Source organism: Pipistrellus kuhlii, unplaced genomic scaffold (genome assembly GCF_014108245.1).
Source record: "Pipistrellus kuhlii isolate mPipKuh1 unplaced genomic scaffold, mPipKuh1.p scaffold_m20_p_1, whole genome shotgun sequence".
NCBI lineage: Eukaryota > Metazoa > Chordata > Mammalia > Chiroptera > Vespertilionidae > Pipistrellus > Pipistrellus kuhlii.
Window position 1 is genome coordinate 140,932,522 of NW_023425404.1, and position 26,775 is coordinate 140,959,296.

At 40.1% G+C, this 26,775-nt stretch overlaps 1 protein-coding gene across 11 annotated transcripts in view; it reads right to left on the reverse strand.

Annotated features, from left to right (window-relative positions):
- Positions 1 to 26,555, reverse strand: part of PDLIM5 (PDZ and LIM domain 5) — a 197,633-nt gene extending 171,078 nt beyond the window's left edge. For 5 of the 11 annotated variants that reach the window (XM_036411320.2, XM_036411311.2, XM_036411295.2 and 2 more), the window contains exons 1-2: positions 26,408 to 26,550; positions 22,514 to 22,647 (exon numbers count right to left, since the gene is read on the reverse strand). In XM_036411320.2, coding sequence (XP_036267213.1) covers positions 22,514 to 22,609 — 96 coding nt within the window. In that variant the 5' untranslated portion in view covers positions 22,610 to 22,647; positions 26,408 to 26,550. Of the gene's footprint in view, positions 1 to 22,513; positions 22,648 to 23,270; positions 23,420 to 26,407 lie in introns of all 11 variants that reach the window. The other 6 variants (XM_036411348.2, XM_036411302.2, XM_036411287.2 and 3 more) reach the window with 5 other exon arrangements.
- Positions 26,556 to 26,775: the final 220 nt, after the last annotated feature.

Below are 26,775 nucleotides of genomic sequence, written 5' to 3' on the forward strand. Positions count from 1 at the left end.
CAACAGAGCTGCAGAACTTTTTAATCTTGCAAGACTAAAACCCAATCCCATTAAATAATTTCCCATATCCATCTCCCACTAGTGTCCCATTTCCACCATTCTACTTTTATCCTATTGGTTATTTTTATTTTCCTTCTTAAAGAAACACTATTAACTTTATTAAGGTTAAAAAATTAACCCCAATGCAAGTAATCATCCTCATTTCCAGTGAAGGCCAAATGTGATCATGAAACTCCAGCCAGCCACATTTGCAAAAAACCTAAATTACCAAAAACTGAACAAGCAGAGACCTTATTTAACCAGCCTTAATCAACTTCCAAATTTTGTTGGAGAAACTACTTGTTTTACAAAATCACTGAAAAATAAATTTTAAAACTGTAACCAACTCTAGAGGGGCATATCATCTATATTACAAACAAAGCTTTACCATTAGGCTGAATTTAGAAAGAAGCCCTCCATTAAATAAATCTGTCCTTTAACCATTTCCCTTGATAAGGAAATTTCTGTTTGTAACATTTCTTACCTCTCCTTCAGGCAAATAAAAGGGGTAGGGCTTCAATGACACAAAAGGTAATTCAGCTGATTATGAAACTTTCAATTAGGATAACTTAGATAACCGTCTAGAGACAATAAAACTTAAGTCTTAAAAAGAATGAAGATTAATGACGATGATAAAATAAAAACATTTCAAAAAACTACCCCTCCCTAAGAAAATATTTAGCTGTTTTTATTTAAAATTGGAACATAAACACAATCCCAAGGACTGTAAAAGAAGCCAAGAAGATTAGAATATGGTTATCAGATGACCTGATAAGTTAGTTGACTTCAAAAGGTCATTCCTGCCAGATTTAAATGAAATGTTTTAATGATCGTCCACTGTATTGAGACCAGTGTCCCAGAAAATGTTTCTGAAAACAAGCCTTAAAAGGGTATTTCAAATATTATTTGACAAATCCCTAAATATATATAATCACGTCATCTTTTAATATGCCTCATCTGTGTACATGTTACTTCAGTGATTATGCAAAGATATTAAAATTTTTCAATCTCTGTTATAAAGCTGAAAAATAAGGGCTAAGACAAAATCTTGGAATAAGGACAAAAATAATTTTTGTTTCACCTTACCATGAAAGTGAATATTATTGAAAGGGTGATGGCAATAAAACTAAATAAGTAGTCACTATCCCATAAAACTTATCATCACTGAATATTATATTTAATCTGACCCCACCTCCTTATAAGCAGTTACTCTTCCTACAAAAATAACCAAAGTAAGAATACAAAGACCCATTATTTATAACATGTTAAACCTTAAATACTATTAAAATTAACATCAGTCCTGAATGAAATAACACTGCAATGACGTTTCAGTCTTCAGAGAAAATAACTGCCCGTACCACAGTACCCTGGTACTGTGTTCCAAAAACAAACAAACAACCCTATGTTGATAGGCCTTATTTTAATTTCAAGGCAAAATGTTTCTGTCCTATCAACTAATCTGCTGTAAATGTTAATATTGGGAAATAACTACCCTTAACTCTCTAAAAACATCTCCCACCACTCTCACCCCTCCATCTTCTTTAGGCACTTGAAACTTGCTCTTCCTCAGAGAGGCCACACAAATGCTCATCTTAGGGTTTTTCACTCTCTGCACCCCAAGTTCTTCCCCCACTTCATCCAAGTCTCTGCTCAAATGTCACCTTATCTGTGACACCTTGTTTGCTCATCTTCTATAAACCGATAACCCCTATTCAACCACCACTAACTTTCCCTGTACTTTTTTGTTTTACCCCTTACTATTTATCACCAGCTATTTTTGTTTGATCACTTCTTCACTCACCTAAAATGCAGGTCTCAGAGAACATAGACTTTATTTAATCACACCACTATATCCCCAGTGCCTCAGCACAGTGCCTGGCATATAAAAGATGTTCAATAAATGTTTGTGGAATAAACAAATAAATCCCAGAGTGAACAATTTATATTTATTTGTATCACTCAAGTTCTGAGAAGTTAAATTTTATATTTTCAAAAATTTTAGAGCTTGTAAATAGTGTGATCACACCCAGATCTGCTGCTAACTTTGTGTACAAATGACTATATTTGGGTCAAGCAGCCATCCCAAGTCCAGTTGGCTATGGCCAGAGAAGCATGAGTACAAGATAAGGAGCACTCAGACCTACACATAAAGGCTGTTGATGTTACAATAATTCCTAGAAAGAGACAGTTTAAATGACAGACACAGTGCCTGATTTGTCTCCTCTACATTTCACTTATATTGTATTTTCTCTTATAATCACACTAGTGGCCCAGTGCAGGAAATTCATGCACATTAAAAGGGAATTAGAGGAAATATTTAATATTGCTACTTGCATTTTCTCTATAATAGAAGTATCAGATATGAAAGAAAATTAGTAAAATGTATATAAAAATCTTCCTCTTGTCAAGACTCTGGGGCATGCTGGGGGGACCCAAAGTCAAGTCCCCGCTCACCTGCACGCACCTAGAAATCACGTGAAACCCAGACCCGGCCGGCCCCACCCCCATTGGGCAAAATCCAGCCCTAACCCTGTCAAGCCCCGCCAGATGAGGGGTGCAGCCTCAGGTCCCCTGTCAAGCCCCACCGGGTCGGGGGCACAGCTTCAGGTCTCCTGGCCCGGCACCAGGGCACAGCCTGAGGTCCTCCGTCAAGCCACACCAGGCGGAAAGTGCAGCCTCAGGTCCCTGCTGATCACTCGTTATGGCTCATTACAGTAACCCTGGCTCCACTGTGGGCACAGCCATCTTGAGTTACGGGAACCCTGCCTTAGCCGTGGGCACAGCCATCTTGTGATGGTGTGACAAAGTAAGGATCAATTTGCATATTACCTCTTTATAATATAGGATGTATCCTTCAATGGAGAAGAAAATTGCTCCCTAGAGCAAGTGTCTCTCACCAGCAATATAGTTTATCATGTCACTTTAAAAATGTTTTAAAAGCCGAAACCGGTTTGGCTCAGTGGATAGAGCATAGGCCTGTGGACTGAAAAGGTCCCAGGTTCGATTCCGATCAAGGGCATGTACCTTGGTTGCGGGCACATCCCCGGTGGGGGGTGTGCAGGAGGTGGCTGATCGATGATTGTCATCGATGTTTCTCTCTATCCCTCTCTCTTCCTCTCTGTAAAAAAATCAATAAAAATATATTTTTTTAAATGTTTAAAAAAACAACAATATAGTGAATGGCAATTAGAGGTGCTACTGGTACCAACCCTCCTTTCAAATCATTTCAAATTTATGCCAGGTCATGACAGGTGGAAGAAGAAAATACCCCCTACATTCAACAAATATTTATTATATATCTTCTATTTTAAAAAGATGCTTAGTGAAATAATTCTAACTGCAGAGTCTGTGTATGTTATGTGTACGTACGTGTGTGTGCACACACATTGAAGGATGTTTCAAAAGAATCCTATATAAAAACCGACAAAAATGAAAACCAGAATTGTATTTTGAAAATGAAGTTATCTAACAAGGGACAGATCTTAAAATATATTTTTACAATACTTATTACTATAAGGTAACTTTTATTATTAGATAAACTTCACTGAGTACTATGTGCCAGGTACTTTACATGTGTCAATTTATTTAAATCAACAATACTATGATGTAAATATTATTTTTAACCTTCATTTGGCAGTTGAAGAACCTGGAGCACATTTGAGTAATTTGTCTAAATATACAAATAATTAGTAAATTACAGAGCCAGGATTCACACCAAGGTATTGAGCTCCAGGCTTATACTTATAGTATCTACAAAAAAACAGTACATAGAATCATGTCCACTAAAATCATAATCTTAAAACGGTGTGTTGGGGGGGAAAATAACCCAAAAGAATCATTGTAAAAAAATAAAAATACTAATATATTAGCTTTAGTAATACAGTGTTTACAGATGTTTGACCACTTATATTTTTATAATCACAAGGGCCTAAAGAGTTTTTTTAAGGCTAGAAGTTAATTGCTATTAGATTACTTTAAATCTTAAGATAATATCATTAAGAAAACTATATCTGTATAACTATTCATGGTGTCAGATAGATGCTAGATTTATCGAGATGAACACTTCATAAGTTATATAAATGTCTAATCACTAGGTTGTACACCTGAAACTAATATAACATTATACATAAACAATAAATGAAAAATAAAAAATAACTTAAAAAGAAAATTAATCCAAAAATATAAACTACAGCTAAAGTAACATTACTTTTATACTAGTATATTATTTTATAATCCTTAATATAATATAAATAATTCTTAAATTGGTTATAAAGCATTATTTTGAACCATATCCCCAAAATCATAGGCAACCTTTTTTCCCCCGGAATTTAAAAAAAGCTGACCTTAAATCTGAAGTTGCATCATTTACTATGGCATTATGATTTATTACATCAGACCTGCAGCTATAAGATATTGATGACTTTTATCCATTAACAAAAGGTTTAGGCATAAAAATTTGAATTTATGTGTCAACTGTCAGCCTTCCCTTATTAGATAGTAATCTGTTCAAATGACCTCTCTGAAAAGTTCAAAAATGAAAAACATTAAATCTCATAAACTGTCTCCACTTAAAATAATAAGAGGGTCACAAATATAACTTTTGGCAGTGGGAGCACTAACCAACCAATAGGCAAGAATATTCATTTTAAGAATAGACACATTTTAAAACCTCTTCAAATTATCTGAACTAGAATAAACAACCTAACACATCATCTTTGAGGCAAACTCAAACAAAAGTGCTACCAGCATAATTTGTAAACAATTCCTGAATGTGTACACAACATTTCTTTATTAAAGTAGAAAAGGTCATGACATCACAAAAAATGAAAACAGAAGCCATCTGGGATAGAAGCTGCTTCGTGGAGAGATAATAAAAAAATTTTGAGGAATACAAAATAGGAAAAATGTAAGCAGTGGATAAATAACAATAAAAATAATCATGTGTGTGATTTAACCATATATAACTTTTTAAAACAAACATACAATATTAAAATGGGTAAGTTATTTCTAAGTAGCTACCTTGGAAGGCTATACAGTTATTCCTTTGCTCAAAAAATTTTTTTTTTAATTCTTCCCCTGAAATGCCTACAAAAACTAATTTAAAAACACACCAATTAGCAAATCTGGTAAAATTACAATAGCAACCTACTCTCTCTAGAGCAGTGATGGGTAACATCCAGCCTGTGGGCCTGCCATCATTTGGTCTGGCCCTGCCGAGCCATTAGAGGTGAGTTAACTAAATGTTTGACCAAATGTTGCAGGCTAATTTTTCAGTTGATAATTTTGTAAGGCCCGAGAATTATGTTATAAATATCCAAACAGCCCTTGGCAGCAGAAAGGTCCCCCATGCCTGCTCTAGAGGAATCAAAAGCAAATCCCAAGAGTTGTCCCATCACCCCAATGTTATCTTCCTCACTACCTCAAATCTCCTTCTCTCTCATTCTGGAACCAGATATACTTTTCCTCCTTGCTCACTGCACTCCTGCCACACTGGCCTCCCTTTTATTCCTTGAACACACTAAACTCTTACCTATCTTAAGGCCTCTGCACTTACTGTTCTCTATGCCAGCAATGCTGTTCTCCTAGCTCTTTCCATGACCAGCTTCTCAATCCTGTTAAATCAATATTGCCTCCTCAGTCAGAACAGCCTGTCTGGACCACCCAATCTAACTAAAGCCTTTTGTGCACTGAGTCTCTAGTATAGGGGTGTCGAACTCAATCAGAAAAGGGGCCAAAATCTAAAATCCAGCCTAAATCGCGGGCCGAATGGTTTACTGAACAGTCATAAACTGTCATTGTGATGGAAACGCAGCGGAGTGCAGTGATGACAGCGCGGTGCGGGCCACATTGCAAGGCCTGGCGGGACGGATTTGGCCCGCGGGCCTTGTGTTTGACACATGTGCTCTAGTATGTAAATAAATAAGCAATGCAGTTTAATAAGGTAATGTGCAAGGGCATAATTGGGGTAAGATCAGTGTATTGGGGATACAGACAGTCCTCAGGTTATGTAGGATTTGACTTACATCATTTCGTGGTTACATCGCCATCTCCAATTTATTTACAAAAAAAAAAAAAAAAAGGTTCCGTCATTTTGACGTATGTACATATGTGCTTTATGTTTACTATTATTTATTTACCACAAGTAAAGGTAAAAAATTATTATCTTTCTTTTAAATTTTTTTTTACTGTTTCACTTCATTACTGCTATATATGTGCTCCAACTGAGTGACATAGGTGCTTATGTAGGTGGGTTCCAACTTAAGGCAAAAATAGTGTTACATTTCACAGTAGGAACAGATCTTCGACATAACCTGAGGAATGCCTATATCCCCAATACACTGATCTTCTTACCCCAATTATTCCCTTGCACATTACCTTATTAAACTGCATTGCTTATTTATTTATATACTAGAGACTCAGTGCACAAAATTCATGCACAGGAGAGGTGATCCCTCAGCCCAGCCTATACTCTCTTTCCCAATCCGGGACCACTAGCTCCTAATCGCTCACCTGTCTGCCTGCCTGATGGCCCCTAACTGCTCTCATTCCTGCCCGATCACCCCTAACCACTCTGCCTGCCTGCCTCATTGCCCCTAACTGATTCTGCCTTGGCACCTGCCACCACAGCTTCATCCGGAAGGAAATCCAGAATGACATCTGGAAGGTCATTCGGCTGTCCAGTCTAATTAGCATATTACGTTTTTATTATTATAGATTTGTAAGTCATTACTCCTTCTTACTAGAATATAAGGTCCATAACACTAAGAACTTGTTTTGCTTACCTCTGTATTATCAGTGCCTAGATCAACACTGAGCATATAGTAGGTGCTCAATAATACCAAATAAATGAGTCCATGCCAAGATTAAGTACAGAAAATTCTGTCAGTCACTGCTACATGTTTCTTCATCATGGGTTCTATAGAGCTAGTCTAGAAACTTCCTGCTATCATTAAAGGGCCTGAATGATAAAAGTACACATTACCTTATGGTATTTTCCCAGATATGAATACTTATATGTCCTCTCCTACTACCAAGCTCCTCCCTATACACCATATCATTTCCCATGTGCCTCTGGATCAGAAAACAGAGAACCATCTTCAAGGCCTAACACACAGTAAGGGATCAATAAATACAATATGTGTCGACTAACACCTTCTCCTCTCAGGTCTCTGGCATAAGTGATTCAGAAGGGTACCGTAGCTGTTCCAAGAATTTACCCATCACTCCTAAAACAATGATAGTAAAATTTCCAAGGACTAACCTTGACTACACCTCAATTGTTTCCTGAATTTCTTCCCATTAAGTTCCTTGATTTTTCTTGCATACAATGCAAACGTGGACAAACACATTCCTCTTAGGCTCTACTACCATAAATGTCCGGACAAGCCTGAGTTGGCACATGTATAAAGCTTAGGCTAGTTTTCGTTTTCTTCTCTTTTTAAATAAGAGACATACATACTGCAAAAATTTCAAACAGTACAAAAGTATACAGAGAAAACAATGAAAGTTCCATCAAGCTCATTGCACAGAGCAGATTCTAAATCCTGTACTTCAGTCACACACAAAAATTAGTTTCCTTACTACAAACTATATTTCTGCATCAGGCTTTAATAGGTCTAACATTTCAGTTCTAGGAGTCATAAAGAGGCATTTAAAAACTGACTTTAGTACTTTTAAAGGCAAATGCTCAGGGGCACATTCATACATTGTGTCATGATTGAAACACTTAAAGAATTGGCTTCCAACAGAATATCCACAGGACTCAAATAAAAACATAGCTAAGCCACCTCTTTGAAAAGCTACCATGTTACAGGGTCATTCTGTGTTGTGCATGACACTAAAGGACAGAAGTAGGACCCTTGGGTCAAATATATAGAAAACACCTGTGGAAGACTGTACCTTGGAAGCAGGGAGCTATCACACAATGTAACCAGTGGGAATTCTTCCTAGAAACTTAAACTTTCAATGAAATTAAAAAACAAAGAAAACCAAAATGTTTCATCAGCTAATTCTATCAATCATGTAAATTAACAAAACAAATGTAGAAGAAACTTGATTTCAATTGCCACCATTTATTCTCCATTTTCATTATAATAATTGGTCAACACTTACTGAAGAGTTACTGGGAATTCTAACATGATCTTGATTGAGTAAGACCCAGGGTGTAGGGGCCTTTTTATCCCTGGTGAGACATTCATGATTTAACAAAATATATAACCTATTTACTAGGTGTACTGATTAATAATGTGGATTTTTTTGTTAATAGATGGAGTTACATGTTGATAAATATGCAATTTGATATGTATGCTATTTTGCTGTACTGACAAGCTTCAAAACTTCATATGTCAAATTTGCTGAAGGTGTTAACATCATAGATAATTTTACACTTAAAAATGTTGAATTTCATGCACAAAAAAAAAGCAGTTGCGGTTAGTTATAATTCATTACTTTATTTTGAAGAAAAGTACTGCTGAATACTTCGGGAAGCTAATGGTGAACATGTTCCATCTCAAGATACTTGTGAACACTGGTTTAAACACTTTAAAAGTGATGATTTCAATGTGAAAGACAAAGAACATCCAGGTCAACCGAAAAAGTTTGAAGACCAACAATTACAAGCATTACTGGATGAAGATGCGTGTCAAACTCAAATACAACTTGCAGAAAGAATAAACGTTGTTCAGCAAACAATTTCCAACTGTTTACAAGCATTAGGAAAGATTTTAAAGGAAGAAAAATTGGTGCCACATCAACCGAAAAAAAGACAAATGGAAAACCGAAAAGTCATCAGTAAAATGTTGCTTCAGCGGCATGAAAGGAAGTGTTTTTTGCATCAAATTGTGACTGGCAATGAAAAGTGGATTTAATGTGAGAATCCTAAATGCACAAAATTATGGGTTGATCCAAGTCAACCATCAACATCGACTGCAAGGCCAAATATCTTTGAAAAGAAGACAATGCTCTGTGTTTGGTAATATCAGGAAGGTGTGGTGTATAATGAGCTTCTAAAACCAGCTGAAACCATTAGCACTGATGGCTATCGACAACAAATAAATCAATTTGAACCATGCTTTGATCTTGAAATGACCAGAATTTCTAAAAGACACGGCAAAGTAATTTTGCTTTATAATGACACACCATCACACACTTCAAAACCAGTTAAAGACAAGTTAAAAGATCTTGCCTGGGAAGTATTAACCCACCTGCCATATTCACCAGACCTTGCTCCTTCAAATTACCACTTGTTCCAATTGATGGCATACACGCTTTCTGAGCAGCACTTCAAAACGTACAAAGTAGAAAATTTGGTCTCTAAATGGTTTGTCTCAAAATAAGAAAAGTTCTATTGGGACGGATGCAATCTACAGTGACTGAACAATGAAAAATAGGAAAAGATTGGTAGTTGGAGCCAGCAAATCTGTCACATTTAGTCAATGACAGTTCCATTGTAACTTAGCCTTAATCTTTTTGCTACAATGATCTAAGTAACAAAGATCCATAATAAAATATTTTTTTGAATCAAGAATGCATTTGGTTCCCAAACCTTACTGTACAAATAGAACTCACATGGTATCAATACATAAAAAACATCTATAGAAATCATGTGAGAATCCCTAAACATACTGAATTTAAAGTCTGGAGCCTGGAATCTACATTTTTAAAAATCTCATTGATGATACTGATGATTAGCTTGGAGCCCAGTCATATTTTTTCTTAATAATCTCAATTATTTCCATACATACAAGTCTTTGATTCTACAGCATGTGTTCTCTCTTTAAGAAATATACACACAAACCTGGCTGTCAGTAGTGAAAACACTCATCTATTTCCAGAAAACAGAGCGTCCTGGTTAAAAGCATTACTTATTACTAGGGGCCTAGTGTACAAATCCATGTACCTTGAAAGGAACTGTGGGCCATGAGGCTGTGGTAGGCACAGGGGCAGGTCTTGGCAAATCCTCCATGTCCCTGCCTGGCCCCTCCTGCCACGCACCCCACCCATTCACCTGTCTGCCGGCAACCCTGCTCCTGCACCGCTGCTCCCATGCATTGACAGCGCCCGCACCGCTAACACCCACTGAAGGCGCAAAGCAACTGGGGCCAATGCCAGCAGTGGGTGCGAGTGGTGCCAGCGCCATTAACAGATGCAAGCGGCAGCTGCTGACCGGATTGCCCCTCAGGAGTGGGGGGGGTGGGAGTGGAGAAGCCCTCAGGAGCGATCAGGGCTGGCATCCACCACTCATATCCACTGATGGCGCCAAGTGATCGGGACTGGCGCCAGGCACCGGCAGCAGGTGTGAGAGGTGGCTTCTGTGCTGGCAGTGGGTGTGAGTGGCAGCTCCAGCACCAGCACCAGGTGCAAGCGGGGCCATAACCGGCAGCAGGTGCAAGAGGCAGCTGCTGGCCCCTATCTCCCCTCAGGAGCAGTGGGAGGTGGAGAAGCCCTGAGGGACAATTGGGACTGGCAGCTGCCACTTGCACCTGCTGATGGCACCAAGCAATCTGGGCCAGCACCAACAGTAGGTGCAAGTGGCAGCTATGGCAATGGCAGCAGGTGCAAGTGCCTGGCGAAACCGCGGCATGTGGGAGCAAAGAATTTTCAGTAACCATCAGAAGCTCACCTGGATGACAGCGACTGGCACCTCGCCTTGGTCTAGCACCCCACCTTGATCTGGCGCCCTATTCACCTGCTCCACCATCCCACCACAGCCAACACCCTCCATGTTCTGCCCACATCCCCTGGTGGTCAGCACACATCATACTGACCAGTTGTTCAGTTGTTCTGGTTATTCCGCCATTCGATCTATTTGCATATTAGTCTATTATTATATAGGAGGATATATATGATTACTCAGTTTGACTGGTTTTGAACCCTAAGCTTAACCAATTACTAGTTGTGTACAACTCCAGACATGTTTTTTAACTTCTGTTTCTCAATCCTAATCTGTGAATCAGAAATTTAAAACCTTACTTCCTCAGAGGGTTGTTATGAGGATTTAATCAAACATGTGCAAAAACCTATAGTAGGGCCTAGACAAAAACAAGGGCTCAAAAAATGTTAGCATACTTCTATTTTTATTATTTAACAGAAGAAAGAAAGAAGATCTAAGCGAGCCAGAGCACTCAAACATTACAAAGAACACCAGGTATATGAGTGTGCCTTGAAGGATGGACAGGGCTTTAGAGATAATAGGAAATAAAGATACGCTGCATACGAATAAAGAGATCAAGAACTTCAGAGTTCAAATTGGGCATTTTAGACTAAAATTCAGTTGTAATAATTAGGCCCGTTTATATGTAGCCCAAATGTCAGACTGAAAAGGTAAGCAATAACTCAACAGATAACAGGAAGCCCTTATAATCCTGTCTAATAAAAAGGGAACATGCAAATTAGCCGTCACTTCACAACCAAGATGGCGGTGTCCATAGCGGTCATGCGGGATGCTGGCATTGTCACCCGGGCAATAAGGTCAATGGTTTGCCCTCTGTATCTGCCTCCCAGGGGCGCACCTGTGCCAGCAGCTCCTACACACGGTTCCAACTACTGAGGAGCGGTCAGACCCCACGGCCACCATCTCTGCCTAGAACCAGGAGGCCGAGGTGAGAGCACGGTTCTGCCTCTTGCTTTTCAGACCCAGCAGGACACAGGAGCAGAGCCCAACCTTCACTGTCTCTCTGGAAGCAGCCTCCTGGGGCAGGGGAGTGGGATGGCTCAGACTCTGCGCCTTCTAGCAGGCGGGGAAGAGGCAGCTCCACCCCTCCTCCTCGCCCCAACCCCCTCCTCCCTTTCTAACCAGGGGCCTCACTGGAACTTAACTTTCTTTGTTAAACAAGGGAATTCTGGACAACGATTGTCCGACCTCTACGAACCCAGCAGAACACGCCTGGGGCCGGGTGCCCCCACCAGGCCCGGACCAGGGTGTCCCCATCAGCCCGGGACCAGGCAGTGACTGTGCACAAGCACACACATTTCTTCCCACGGAAGATGGGCAGCTGCTCAGAGAGCTCTGCCTGGGAGAGGTTACGAGAGAAGGGTGTCTCTCTGCCACAGGCGCTCCTGGCCAATCCCTCTGACACCCCCAACAGCAAGATTTCCCACGGAAACCGCAATGCAGGACAAGACCTGCATTTCCTCACCACCAAGGTCTCTGAGAAACTAAGGAAGAAGCTTCCAAAGCTGTAACTGTGAGCGCTTCATGCAAACCCACATGATCGCCTCCCCAGCCAACAACTGGCGCCTGTACCCCGAATAGGGGCGGGGCCAGCCAGCCAACCTCCCACATCTCCTCCCCCGGCCCAATGGGCCCCAATCAGGGAGGGCCAGCCAGATCCCACCCATGCATGAATTCATGCACTGGGCCTCAGATAGATAGATAGATAGATAGATAGATAGATAGATAGATAGATAGATCTTTTATATCCATATAAATAAAAGCCTAAGCAACCAAACCACCAGAACAACTGGTTGACCAGTCGCTATTATGCACACTGACCACCAGGGGTCAGATGCTTAACACAGGAGCTGCTCCTTGGTGGTCAGAGTGCTCCAAAGCCAATGTCCTATGGCCCCTGCTCCTGGCCAGGCAGCCCCATTGGCCCCTGGTGCTAAACCATTTGAAGAGACCTGCTTCTGTGTCTGGGTTTCATACATAGCAGAGCAGCTCCCTCGTTGCAATCTATTCAAAATCAGCCCTCAACACAAGGGTTTGTCTCGCTCCTGTCCTCTGCCTTCCCCTGGGGCTGCCCACCACCGACAGTGGTGAGGGAAGGAGGAGGGGGGAGGCAAGGAAACGTGTGGTGGTGGGACACCGACGGCAGCATCAGCATCCGGCATTCGTTCCTTCCACTCCCGGCCTGGAGACCATCGCCGCCTCTCCCGACCCCACCCAGGCTAGGACAGGGAACCGGAGGTGGGTGGTAGCAGACACAGCACCTTATCCAAGGGGGCTAAGGGCCAGCTCCCTCCTTGGAGCTGGCAGCCAACCTCCCACCGTCCCTCCCCCAGTCGGCCAACCTCCCACGGGGCCTACCCCCCCACACACCGGGCCTCTAGTGTGTGTGTGTGTGTGTGTGTGTGTGTGTGTGTTATTGATTTCAGAGAGGAAAGGAAAGAAACAGAAACATCAATGATAAGAGAGAATCAGTAATCAGCTGCCCCCTGCATGCCCCACACTGGGGATCGAGCCCACAACCCAGGCACGTGATCAAACCCACAAACCAGGGACCCTTCAGTCCAGAAGCTGATGCTCTATCCACGGAGTCAAACGGCTAGGGCCTCCTTCATTTTTAAGCATATAATATACAAATATCCCTGGTAGCCTCACTCTTTTTGTCCCAAAGTTAGCAACATATGCCTCTGCTGCTTACACCCAGGTAAAATGAAGAAATATATGGTGCCACACTTTAATATACCTCCACAATGTGTGACTCATTATGCTATAGAACACTATACAAACCTTTGTGATTTCATTTAAGCTCCACTAATTAAGGTTGATATGAAAACACAGTGAGGCTTCTAAGGGTGAGTTTCACTGTCACAGGACCATGCCTCACCGTGGCCAGTCTCTCTGCCACATCACTGAGAGGGAGCTAGAGAAGAGTAGGATTCGAAGTTACACACAAATCAATTTATTAAATGTAATTTGCTTATTTTTTCAGAAAATCTACAACAGGGCAGTATGCCAAAAACTGTTCTAAAAAACAAAACAAAAAGTCTTTCACCATGTTATTGAAAGTAATACATTAACAGAGAGAAAAAAATCCATTTTGAGATAGAAACAAATTATAGAGATAATGATTAACCAAAGTTCTGGGTGAAAAATTCAAATAATAGCATCCCTGGAAATTAATAAAATCATTTAAAGGCCATCACACTTTTATTATGTATATTCTCATGCAAAATGGAAAACAATGAACCACTTAAAAACATAGAATCTTCGGTAGACTACCTGTGACTAAGACCTACAATAAGGAGAAAGGTGGAAAAAGGCCCATCTGATTGGAAAAGATCAAAGTCTGTCGAAACGTGTGCTAGCACAGGTATGAGGAAACCAGCACTCTCATACTGTGGGTAGGAGTGTCTCTACAGAGTTATTTGGCAATATCCATCAAAATTACAAGTGCAAACAACCCTTTAAGCAATTCCATTTCTAGGAATATATCTGACAGATATCTCATATGCATGTAAAATAAATAGTAGTATATGTGCAAAAATCACACATATATAATTGCTCATCAATAGAAACTGGTTAAATAAATCATGATAAAGCCAAATATAATGTAGCTGTACAAAAAAAAAGATACATTACTGACTTAGAATTAGTAAAAAAAAAAAAAAGGCAAAATGCAAAAATATAAGTATATTTTTGTTGAAAAGCTGGGTGGTGAGACCATATATGTATTTACATATATCTATACAAATTATTTCTGCAAGTACACACAAGAACTGATAACATGGTTCTTCCAGGAAGAGGAAGTGAGTAGCACGGCAATAGGAGGCCTGTTCCGATAAACCATATTATATATTTTGGACTTCAAACCACATGAATGTCTTACCTAAAGAAAAAAATAAATTAATCAAACTTTAAAAGGGAAAAAGGAGAAGGGTTAAGATTTCTTAAGTACAAAATCTGACCTAGCAAGTAACTGGTCCCATTTTGACCTTTTTTAAATTGGCTCTTTCTCCTCTCCTTCCATCTAACTTGTTCTTTTTCATTCCCTCCTGTCAACTGTCCCAGGTAATTTTACTCTTCTCCATTCAGACCTATCAGGGACATTTGCTGACACTGCTTAACCCAGCTGGGAGTACTATTTGCCAACAAGGTTGATGAACTTTGTTCCGGTAATTCTAACACAAAATGGGCAACAACATCAGCTGTAAAAGAGATCTGAGTATTTACAGAAGGCTAGGTAACTCCACTTATGCAACAGAAAGAGGAAAAAAAAAAAAAGTTGAGGGAAGAAGGGAAAGTAAATAAGAGATTTATTTTTTAGATATATATTTATTATTATTATTATTATTATTATTATTATTATTGATTTCAGAGAGTGAAGGGAGAGAGATAGAAACATCAATGATAAGAGAAAATCTTTGATTGGCTGCCTCCTGCATACCCCATACTGATAATCAGGCCTACAACCCAGGCATGTGCTCATGGCCAGAATCGGTCCTTCAAATTGCAGGCCAACACTCTATCCACTGAGCCAAACCAGCTAGGGCTAAGAGATTTAGTTTTAACAATTTTTAACAATTCTTTCAAAACTATTTTTAAACACTCATTCAATATTATCAAGTCCACTCATAAATATTACCTAAAAAAAAAAAATCTTAATGAAAACAATATCTGTACTAGAAAAGTGACTTTTCTACTCCATAATTAAAATCCAATCTTACATTTCCAGTAGGGCTGTAGAGTGAGGGCTCTGCACCTAAATAAAGGGTCATCATGGTCACAACTCATTAGCTGCTTAAACCAATGTTTTCTCTTTTCATCTCCATTATTATGTCATTTGTTTGCAAAGTATACACAGGGAATGGGCAAAAGTAGGTTTACAGATAATACAATAAATAATAATACAAGTCTAAACTGTTTCTCATCCCAACTGTATACCTACTTTTGGTATATATTATTTCACATGCTAGGATCTTATTTTGTCATTGTATATTATATATTCATTATTTCTCATCTCTTCCTTGTCCAGAGCAATGTTTGCCTCTAGATTAACTAACTCATATCAGATTTCTCCTCCATGCAGTTGTAACTGGGAGAAAAGGTCATGACTGGTCCTGCAGAAATGGGAATCTGGGTAACATCTACTGCAAACATGATGTTCTGGAGTCATCTAGTTAACTGTATATTCACACTGCAGCCTGACCAACAACTATTCCAAAAAAAAAAAAAAAAGCCTTTTGCCTTGAAAGTTTTGAAAAATAACTGATAAAAAATTAAGTCCGTAGGCTTCAGTATTCAGTATTTTGTTTTAGTAACTAAATATTATACCTAACTTAAGAGTAGATGAATAGGTTATATGAAACTCGCCTTTGCAAAAACAAAAAGGACAATTAAAATAAATAAAATCTCCTTTGCTTTAGTCTAAAATGCTATTATTTTTTATCTTTATTCTTGAAAGTATTACTTATGTCCCCTTTTTTAAAGTGCTATTCTTACTTCACTCAATCTCTATAATACTATTTCCTTTAGCAGTTACAAAAGTACTGTATGCTAGTAAAATTCCTCTCATTTTAACAAATAACTTTTAAATTCATTACAATCTATAAAAGTTCCTTTTCAGCCTGAAACTATTAATTTGCAATAAACATGGTGAGAAGATTTTCGTTTCTTTACAAATAACAGACCAGAAAAACATCTTCAGAATTATTTTGACATTCCTGACCTTTTTGGTCAAATGATAGAAAACTGCCACACAAAAGGTAATTAGTATTTTAAAAGCAAAGAATGAGCACACTTGTGAAATACATATTATGAAGTTGCACAAACTAAATTATTAACTTTCCAACTTGGCATAATGACAGAGTAGTTGGGAGGGAATGTGAAGGAAAATACTCAACAGCTCAAAATTAACAATGGGCTCATTTATTCAAGGTGGGATGGTTCTCCCATTTCGGTGTGAGAGGACTGAAAAGTCTCCTTCCATCCTCCTCAAGGAGGGAAACTCTGCAGCTGGCCCGGCTGGAGAATCACTCAACTACATTCACAGCTTCACTCAGTCAAGGAAGAGCAAGAAAAGTCCTCTTCAATTTGCACTGAACCAACAGAGAAATGCTGACTTTGAAGTGTTCAAATTTCATCCTTCAAGGACCAGTTCAATTCATTTCTCCTATAATAACCTGGCCCCCACAAATACAAAAGATCTATGCCCACAGAAAATGAGGAATGCTTATCTGTATCTTTGCCATTTCATCAAGCACTGTCTTGTGACAGGTCCTATGACACTCTAGTACTGTATGTATATCTTTTCTCTCCAACCTTTGTATACTCCATTACTCTGTATCGTCTTCAATGGCTTCTAAGAAGTATTCCTTGAACTGCTGGATAAATGAATTCACAGTAAAATAGTTCATGCTGTGTCTTTCTCTGTTCTAGGTCACACTCCCAAACAGGAATCCAAACCCCAAGAAACAGTAAATATCTTCTGTTCTTCAAGTCCAACTAAAATCAAGTCTGAGCTGGTAACAAGTGATGCTCCCCTAACTCTTGAGAATCAGTTATTATTTGGGTATTAAAATGCCTGTCCTCTCTGTACAAAAAAAAAAAATCAACGAAGTGAAGAGAGCCCATTGTGTGGGAGAACATATTTGCCAGTGATACACCCAATAAGGAATAATTTCCAAAATACATAAGGAATTCATACAACTCAACAAAAGGAAGACAAACAATCCAATTTAAAAAAAATGAGAAAAGAACCTCAACCGACTCTTCTCCAAAGCGGACATACAAGAAGGCAGCCAAGAGACATGTGAAAGCATGCTCAAAGACACTAAGCATCGAGAGATGCAAATCAAAACGACAATCTCACACCTGTCAGAATGGCTATCATCAACAAATCAACAAACAAGTGCTGGCGAGGATGCGGAGAAAAGGGAACCCTAGGACACTGCTGATGGGAATGCAGACTGGTGCAGCCACTGTGGAGAACAGTATGGATTTCTCAAAAAGTTAAAAATGGAACTCCCATTTGACCCAGTGATGGCACTTCTAGGAATATATCCTAAGAAACCTGAAACACCAATCAGGAAGAATATATGCACCCTTGTTCACAGCAGCACAACTTAGTACAGCTAAGATTTGAAAACAGTCCAATTGCCTATCAGCAAGTTAGTGGATAAAACAAAAACAAAACAAAAAACTCTTACCATTTGCAACAGCATGGATGGACCTAGAGAGTATTATGCTAAGGGAAATAAGCCAGTCGGAGAAAGATAAGTACCACATGATCTCACTCATTTGTGGAAACTGATGAACAAAATAGATCCAGAGACACAGAACCATGAACAGGCTGATGAGTTTCAGAGGGTGAGGGAGAGATTAACCGGGAATATCATATACCCATAGCCCAAGGACACAGACAAAGGTGGCAAGGCTTGTGAGGGGTGGGTACGGAGGGGCTGGTGGCAAGGGGGGGGGGGGGGGGGGGGACAAAAACACAAGGGACATCTGTAATGCTTTCAACAAAAATTTTTAAAATAACCATAAAAATAAATAAAATGCCTGACCTCATTCTTATCTACTAGAGAAACATTATAGATGTTTTTATGAAAAATGGGAGATCCTCAGAAAATCCAAATACTGGCATTTAAATATTTACTTTAACATCATATATCAGAAAATAACATGCAACAAAGTTATATTCAAGTCTTGGATACTGTCTTAAAAAGATGTTACTCACAAAAATGTTATCCTTCTTATAATTCCATCATGAGAAACATCAATTTGCCAAAATATGGTCTTGAATTTTGCAACAGGTCTCCTATTTCTTCTTATAAAATATACTGGCAAAGACCAACAAACCCACACAGCTACAATAAAACCCATCTTCACATTCCATGGTTTCTAAGCAATTCCATAAATACAGGGTCATAAAAAGAGCCTGCAAACTCCTGTAGCCAGCACTCCATTTTAAGAATAGGAAACTGAAGACAATGGCTCCTGCCGACGCAGTTGATGGCAATCTGAGACTCTCTTAAGAGTTTGCAGAAATTACCAATCTTATCCTAGAAATCAACATACTTAAAGGGAATACAAAATTCATATAATATAGGTGACAAACAAATTTGGGTGAAAAATCAAAATTTTTACAGTTCAGATGCTTTAAGATACAAGTCATGTTTAGCATATTCATATGCTGGTAACAACAAAATCTCAAGAAACAGAATAAATAGCCGTTTGTAGTTCAAAATAATAACTGACCCAAGGGAAAGCTGTATACGTTTGAACTCTAAAGAAGTAGCTTCCTAGCTAACCACAAACTAGTGATTTTTTTTTTTTAGTTCTAACAGACAATAAGATAAAAAATCATAAATGTTATGTTTCCTACAATTATTAGAGATTTGATATTTCAAGTTTCTAAATAATTTTTTCTTTTTAATTTTATAATAATGAGAGTTAAAATTAAACTGCAGTATTTGTGTAGAAATGGGCCTACATTTAAAATTAAACTCTCATTATTTGCAACAGCATGGATGGACCTAGGGATGAGAGAATACTATGTTCCAGAAAGTGCTAAGAATTTCATACACACTATTAAAATAAAAGAAACAGTAAATTACATGTTTTAAGGCATGCATTCAGGTTTTAATTGCTTCTTGATAACTATTAATCTGGTGACCATTAAAATATATTATATAAAAGGCAGAATAAATATAACCATAGAAGTAATTAAGATGAGGTGCAACATTAATAATCTTACTACAATATAAATTAGTTACTAGGCACACATCTTTATTAGGCAATCTTACTAGGCATGTTTGAACCACACAAGGGGTTAAAAATAACTACAATGAAAAGCCAACAGCTTAGCAGCACAGTTGAGCCAACATTCCCTTCTCCTCCCCCTGCCCTCCCCATCCTCTCCAATCCAGAATGAACTGCATGCCCCACTGCACAAGGCCCAAAAAGGTCACAGGAGATGGCAGAGACTTTTGTAAGAGAACAGAAATAACTCAGCAGCTTTGTTACCGTGCTTTCTCTGAATCAGTATGTTCAAAATCCTTTAATTAGCACTCTGTCTACACAAGGAAAGCATTTCTTCTGTGCCAAGGGAGGGCACATATATACGTAACACAGTGTTCTGTTTTATCAGCATCACAACGTGGAGCTGGTGCCTCAAACTGTCTGCCAGGGAACTGAAGCACAGAAAACTTTTAAAAGACACAGTACCACATATTTACATACCCATTTGCATTTCCATTACCAAACAACAAAGTGATGATTAAGTTTGTTTCATTTAGGCTTCAATTATTTCTGAACTTTTTTTCAGCACAAATGGAAGTATTGTTAACTAAAAAATGTTTTTTTAGTCCATTATGGTAGAGTAGGATATTTGATCTTAATATAAAATAATGTTAATAGTACATAAAAACACACAGTATTCAAATATTGTTCCTTTGCTCATAATAGATCTTCCGTAGGGGAAAAAAAATTTGCCTCACTCAAACAGAAATAAACCAAAAGACCCATTTCTACACAAATACTGCACATTTAAAATTTAATCCAACCACAAAGTCTTGAAACTTGCAGGCTGGATTATATGTATATATTTCCTTGTAAAGTCTGAAATCAAGATAGAAATTAGTGATAAATCAATTGCAAGTATTTAAAAATCCACAGCCAAGAACATTTCATTAGTAAGCTGAGATTTGAAGTATTTTAATAGGGACATGTAAGTGTTACAAACTTATTTTTAATCTTTCAAAGTCAAGTTGAATATATATTATAAGAAGTAGCATGTACATATATGTTTACTTATATATATGTAATTAAATAAAACAATAATCTTCTAAATATCTGATTATAGAAACAATCTACTTAAATTTAAGGTAAAGTTTATTATTAGGGAGAAGCATAACATAATTGCTTGAAAGCAAACTCTTCCACACATGTCTATTTGTCATTTGAACTAATAGGCAGTTTTGGACAATACCACTATTTCGCAGGTTGGTATGAAAATTAAACAAGATGATGCATGTAAAGCACATTGCAAAAATCCCCAAGTTTGCTGGCAAGGCTATGAAAAGACGGGAAAGGTATTTTTATGCACTGCACAGAAGTGTAAATTATACAACCTATCATACTAGAGGCCCAGTGCAAGAAATTCGTGCATGGGGGGGGGGGGGGGGGGAGTTGCCTTCAGCCCAGCTTGCACCCTTTCCAATCCGGGACCCCTTAGGGGATGTCCAACTCCCAGATTGGGCCTAAACTGGCAGTTGGGACATTCCTCTCACAATCTTGGACCGCTGGCTCCTAATTGCTCACCTGCCTGCCTGCCTGAACACCCCTAATTGCCTCCCCTCCCCTCGCTGGCTTGGTTGCCCTTAACTGCTCCCTGCTGCCATCCAGGACACCCCCAACTGCCCCTTCCACACTGAACTGCTCCGTCCCCCCCCACCACCAGCCTGGTTGCCCCACGTTGCCTGCTTGTGCAGTCATTTGGTGGTCCCTCACTAACCCCCTTGCCAGCCTGGTCATCCCATGTAGCCTGCTTGCTCAGTCGTTTGGTCATCCCTTACTAACCCCCACTGATGGCCTGGTTGTAGGCAACCATCTTGTGAGGGCGTGAGGATCAATTTGCATATCACCTCTTTATTAAATAGAAATATATGCAAAACTACAGATATATTGTATCTGCTGCAGCACTGTTTGTGATTGCAATATTGGAAACAATATAAATATCCTTCCACAGGGGATAGTTAAATAAATGTTACTCCCCTACAAGAGAATTCTATATAGTTGTTTAAAACACACACACACACAGGCACACGCACAGGCACATCCACATGCGTGCACACACACACACACACACACACACACACACACACACGGATGCACGCACACTCACATGCATGCACACACCAAAAAACCCTATTAATAGGGGAAAATCCTATATTAATAGGGATAGTTCTCTAAGATAAACTGTTTAGAAAAAAGCAAGGTTGGAACAGTGTGTACAATATGCTACCATATAAGTAAAAGGGGAGTAGATGTTCACATTTATTTGAATATACAAAAAAAAAAACCTCTGGAAATTTATACAAGTAATTAATAGCAATAATTACCTACAAATGATGAAATTGAAACAGTACAAGCTCTAATAAATGAAAGCTATCATTACTCTCCTCATCATCATCAGGAAAACATATCCTTAAAATGTATATACAGAATTCATTCATACTGAGGTAAGCAGCCAAATCTCAAATATTCATAGACTATCTAGTTGGAGATCCAAGTCTTTTATTTCTTCTTCAAAGATAAGTAGCTTTGGGCCATTTTACTATTGGCCATCACCTTCACCAGAAAATAAGCTGAGGAATTAACACCAAAAATAGTCATTTCATTAATAGTGATCAGCAGTTTTTAATAAATAGCTTTGGAACTGAAAGGAACATGAAAAATTCCATTAATACAACCTTTGATTATTACATCTAAAGAAACTAAGATCCAGAAAATTCCCCAAATTAGTTACAGTTCAAAGATCTGAAGTCTACCCCCTAGATAAATGCTTTGCATTTTCTTTAAGGTGATGAAGGGAAACTGACAATAAACAAAAATTGAAATCAATTATCCTTGTTAACTTCCCTCCCACCACATCCTATATTTCAGGTAACTAAGTCTGTTGAGATCAAATCCCATATGCAATTGTAGTAAGTAGAGAATAGGTCATCCAGAGAATTAGTCCTGAGGTTTCCAGGATTAAGCATTGAATAAACATCTGTAATAAAATCTGTAAAGTTTGCTTACACTAGAGATTGTCAGAGGCATGTTGAAATCCTTGCCACCTTGCAGGCGGAAACCCCAAGGAGCTGGGCCAACCAAGGACACACTGTAGTTGCTCATGGTGTTAGTGGTTCAAAGTCCTATCCCAGAGTGTGAAACTGTGAAAAGAAAATCAGATGGTTAAAAATATATATTTACTTGAAGCCCTATTACATATTTAAATGTATCTAATATAAACCCAACTAAATTATGTTCAGTATTTTGTTTTGGGGTTTTGAAGGACCATAGAGCCTAAGTCTATATTGAGTTCTCATTTCAATCTGAGAAAAGGAATAAATGACCTAACATACAATTTCTAAACTCACGCCAATTTCCATAGTATAAAAATTCCACATCAGAATATATTTCTAGACACTTGATCTGTTTTACAACAATCTGTGGTTTCTTACAAACTTTAACTCAAAGTACTTTACAACACTGTTATATTTAGAAGAGCAAGATTTCATTTCATATTTAATTCAATATGATTTTCTCTTTCCTTCCACCTCATGCATTCTTTTGCCTGCAGTTGGCAAAAGATCTTCAATTTCACTTACTTAAATTCTAAATTACTCTAACATATGAAAAGGACTGCTAATTCACAGACTCTCATTCATGCTTACTAAATTCTTTAAAATTAAGTGTTTTTTCATATACAAAACTATTCTCTCCAATCATAAGCTATAACTCGAATTTCCTCTTATAGGGATGTGATATATCCCACACTAGGAGTAACATTTACTTTTTCTTCAGGCAGGCCATGATAGGCAATACTCTAGCACAGTGATATTCAATCAGAACCTTTTTGTTTATACACACACCTCATCAGGCAAAGTAGAGGGTGAGCACTTACCACATAGTGAGACTGACTAAATGTGATAGGAGTATAATCTTAATTAATGAAAGGGAATAAATTTAAAAAACAAACAACTTGATTGCCATCTTTTTTGTTTTGCTGTAGGTGCACTTATAAGGACTCTCATAGTAGCACATTTTTAAATATATTTTTATTGATTTGAGAGAGGAAAAGAGAGGGAGAAATAGATAGAAACATCAATGATGAGAGAATCACTGATCAACTGCCTCCAGCACACCCCCTACTGGGATCCAGCCTGAAACCTGGTTAAGTGCACTGACTGGGAATTGAACTCTGACCTCTGGGTTATAGGTTGATGCTCAACTACTGAACCACACTGGCCAGGCACGGTAGCACTTTTACATTAAGAGATAGATACAGAGACAATACAGAGACAGTAAAGCAACAAGCAGATTGTCAAATTTCAGCGGGGAGGGGAGGAGGATCTGGGGGAGATAATAGATCAACTAAAGGACTTGTATACATGCATATAAGTACAACCAATGGACATAAAGCTCTGGGGAGGGAGGGGATGTGTGGGAGGGAGGGAGGGGGAAAAATCAATAAAATATGTAAAAATAAATTAATTAATTAATTAATTAAAATAAAAAATAAATAAATAAATAAAAAGCAGGTAGAATTGGATAAAAAAAAGTATGAGTTCGAGTTTGGGGTTGGTTGTTATGGTGGTTACACGTGGGTGGGAGAAAATGGGAGAAATGGAGATTTTCTAAGATGTAATACTAAGAAACATAATATTTCCCTCTTTCTTTAAAAATATAGCACATGTACAACTTAATCATTTTAAAACTATATTTTCAAAAAAGCTTTTAAGACACACTTCCTTAGAAAATCTATGCTGTTTAATCAAATCATCACCTTGTATTACCTGTCTTATAATATTTCTTTAACCCATTCAAAATGTCTATGCCATCACATCAAATTGACAGTAGCAAATGTAGATATTAAAACCACTGGGTATATTAAAAGCAAATACATTCCATCTTTTCATAAGAAGAAAATGAGGCAATACTTTTAAATAAGTCTGGCTATTGAAAAATTAAATTCGTGAAAAATCCACGTGGCATCTACCTAGAAACTAAATTCGCAGTATACTGAAGTACTATGTAAAAATATATTACTTCAATACTGATGTATAGGCACAGGGCATTCAAAAACCAAAGGCCAAACCAGAAGGAAAACTGTGAAATACACATGAAAACAAATAGTAGGGAGATAATAAAGAGCCACATGTAATTTAAATCCTTCCCCCTATAATAAAGATTTTCATAGAACTAGAAAAGACTCTTTTGATACAGACACATTATGCAAATCAGAGGTTTATAAAGCCAACAGGTATTTCACAGTCAGCCTATTCTTCCTTCTTTTTTCATCATTAATTTTTGTCAAGAGAAGAGGGTTTGAGTTGGGCTCCACTTCTCCTGGCCCCACTGCTTCCTTACAAGAAAATGTAACTTATGTATCCGCCCGTGCACATGCAACCTTTTTTCACTTGGAAGTTCCCTTCCTGACTTATCCCATTTGTTACTAAAATGTCTAGCACTGGCCAAGTCATAACCACACTTACACTTCCAGTCAGTGTAGTCTCTAAGCATTCTCCCTCTGCTGGTTTCATTTGTCTTAAAATAATCTACACACACCCCCACCCCCCCACCCAGCAATGGTAATATTTCTGGCCTTTTCCAGATCTCCTTCATCTGGCGATCAGTGCCCAAACTCTTCCTAAAATACCGAGCAAGGCAGGAAATAGCAGCCTATCCTGCTTTCAAACTCGCAGAAAATGTTGGCGCTTCTGTGTAGCTCTGGATTTTCTCTTAGGGGAAGGCTAAAGGATGTATTCGCCCTGGTACTTTGGGAGGGAAGCTTGGTTATTTCCCACACTCCTATCCTCTAGGCGGGGAAAGAGAATGAGGGGGTGGGGAGGAGAAGAGAGAGAATTCCTGATGAACTGCTCAGGGTATCGAGAATTTCTGGGTCTGAAATTAAAGAGCAGCATCTTGAGATTTCTCTTTTTTTTTTCCCCAGACGGAGGAGACACATCGGAGGTAGAGCTGAAGAACGGAGGCCACAGGCGCGGGATGGGAGCGGCCAAGGAGACAGTCTCGCAGCAGATGTTCTCGCCTCGCCCCGCGGCCAAATAAGGCTCCTCCGCGCCGGCTGTTTCGGCGGCGGCGGCGGGCGCGCCCGGCGGCCCGCGGTCAGGGAGGCGGACCCGGGACGGGACCGGGCGCTCACGCCCTATAGACCTGCCCGGCCCGGCGCAGCCACGAGTGTTCTTTCCGAGCTCTGCCCCTCCTTTTCCCACTCATTGTCAAACGCGCGGGAGGCGCCGTCTTAGAAAAGCCCCAACAGGCACACGAGTATGAATAAGTCTGGAATGGTTCACGACAGATCTGTGTGTTTTGTTTTGTTTAAAACCAGCTTTATTTCGGGACGCGCGGAAGTTTTCTCCAAACAGGTTACAAAATCCTAAATATCTGGGGCGGGGTGTGGGGGGGGGGGGGGAGAATAAGTGCTTCTCCGTAGGGAGAGAGGAAACAAAAAGTAGCACGCCATTCCCACTGAGTCCCGCTCCCTCTCCGCACGCACCCCCGAGAGAGATCGCGCTGGACGGAGTGGCCGCGGGCGCCAAGGGGGGCGCCTGGGAGCGCCCGGAGCGCACGCCGGCGGGCCGGTGCGGGGCGCCCGGGGGGCCTCCCCGCGCCCACGCTCCCCGTCCAGCGCGCTGCGCTCCCGCGTCCGCGCCTTGGCCGCGCTCGCCCCGGCCGGCCGGACTCCGGGACGCCCCGGCCATGCCCGTCCACTGGCCGCGCCGCCCGCGCCCCGGCGCTCCTCTTCCCACGCCCGCCGCGCTCCCACCGCCGCCGGTCCGCGTCCAGAAAGCACCTGAGAGACCGCCCCGCGCAGGAGGCGCCCCCTCTGCCTTCCAGCCAGCCAGCCGCTACCTCCCCTCCTCCCGCCGGGGAATCACGGCCGCGCATCCCGCGCGGGCGGCCGCTCACCTCGGGTCCCGCGCCGCGTTGCCTTCGCCTCAGACGAGCGCTGACAAATGATTCGCGGTGCGTGCGCCGCCCTCACCAGCCGCGGGGACTTCCGCCTCCTCGCGCGGCAGGCCCCGCCCCCGCCCCTGGGCACGCCCCCTTCGCTCCAAGGACACGCCCACTTTGCCCCGGGTCTCGCCCTGGGGCCGGCCGGGCCGGGCCGCGCCGCGCGGGCGGGGAAGGTGCCCCAGAGCCCAGTGCTCCGGCTTGCAGGGGCGAGCTGAAGCCTCCGCCGCAAACAATTGCGCTGCGCAGGAACCTAGTATTGGTGAGAGTTGTCTTCCGCCGTTTTCGAGCAGTGCCCAGCAAAGGTCTGCTCGGCGAGTTTA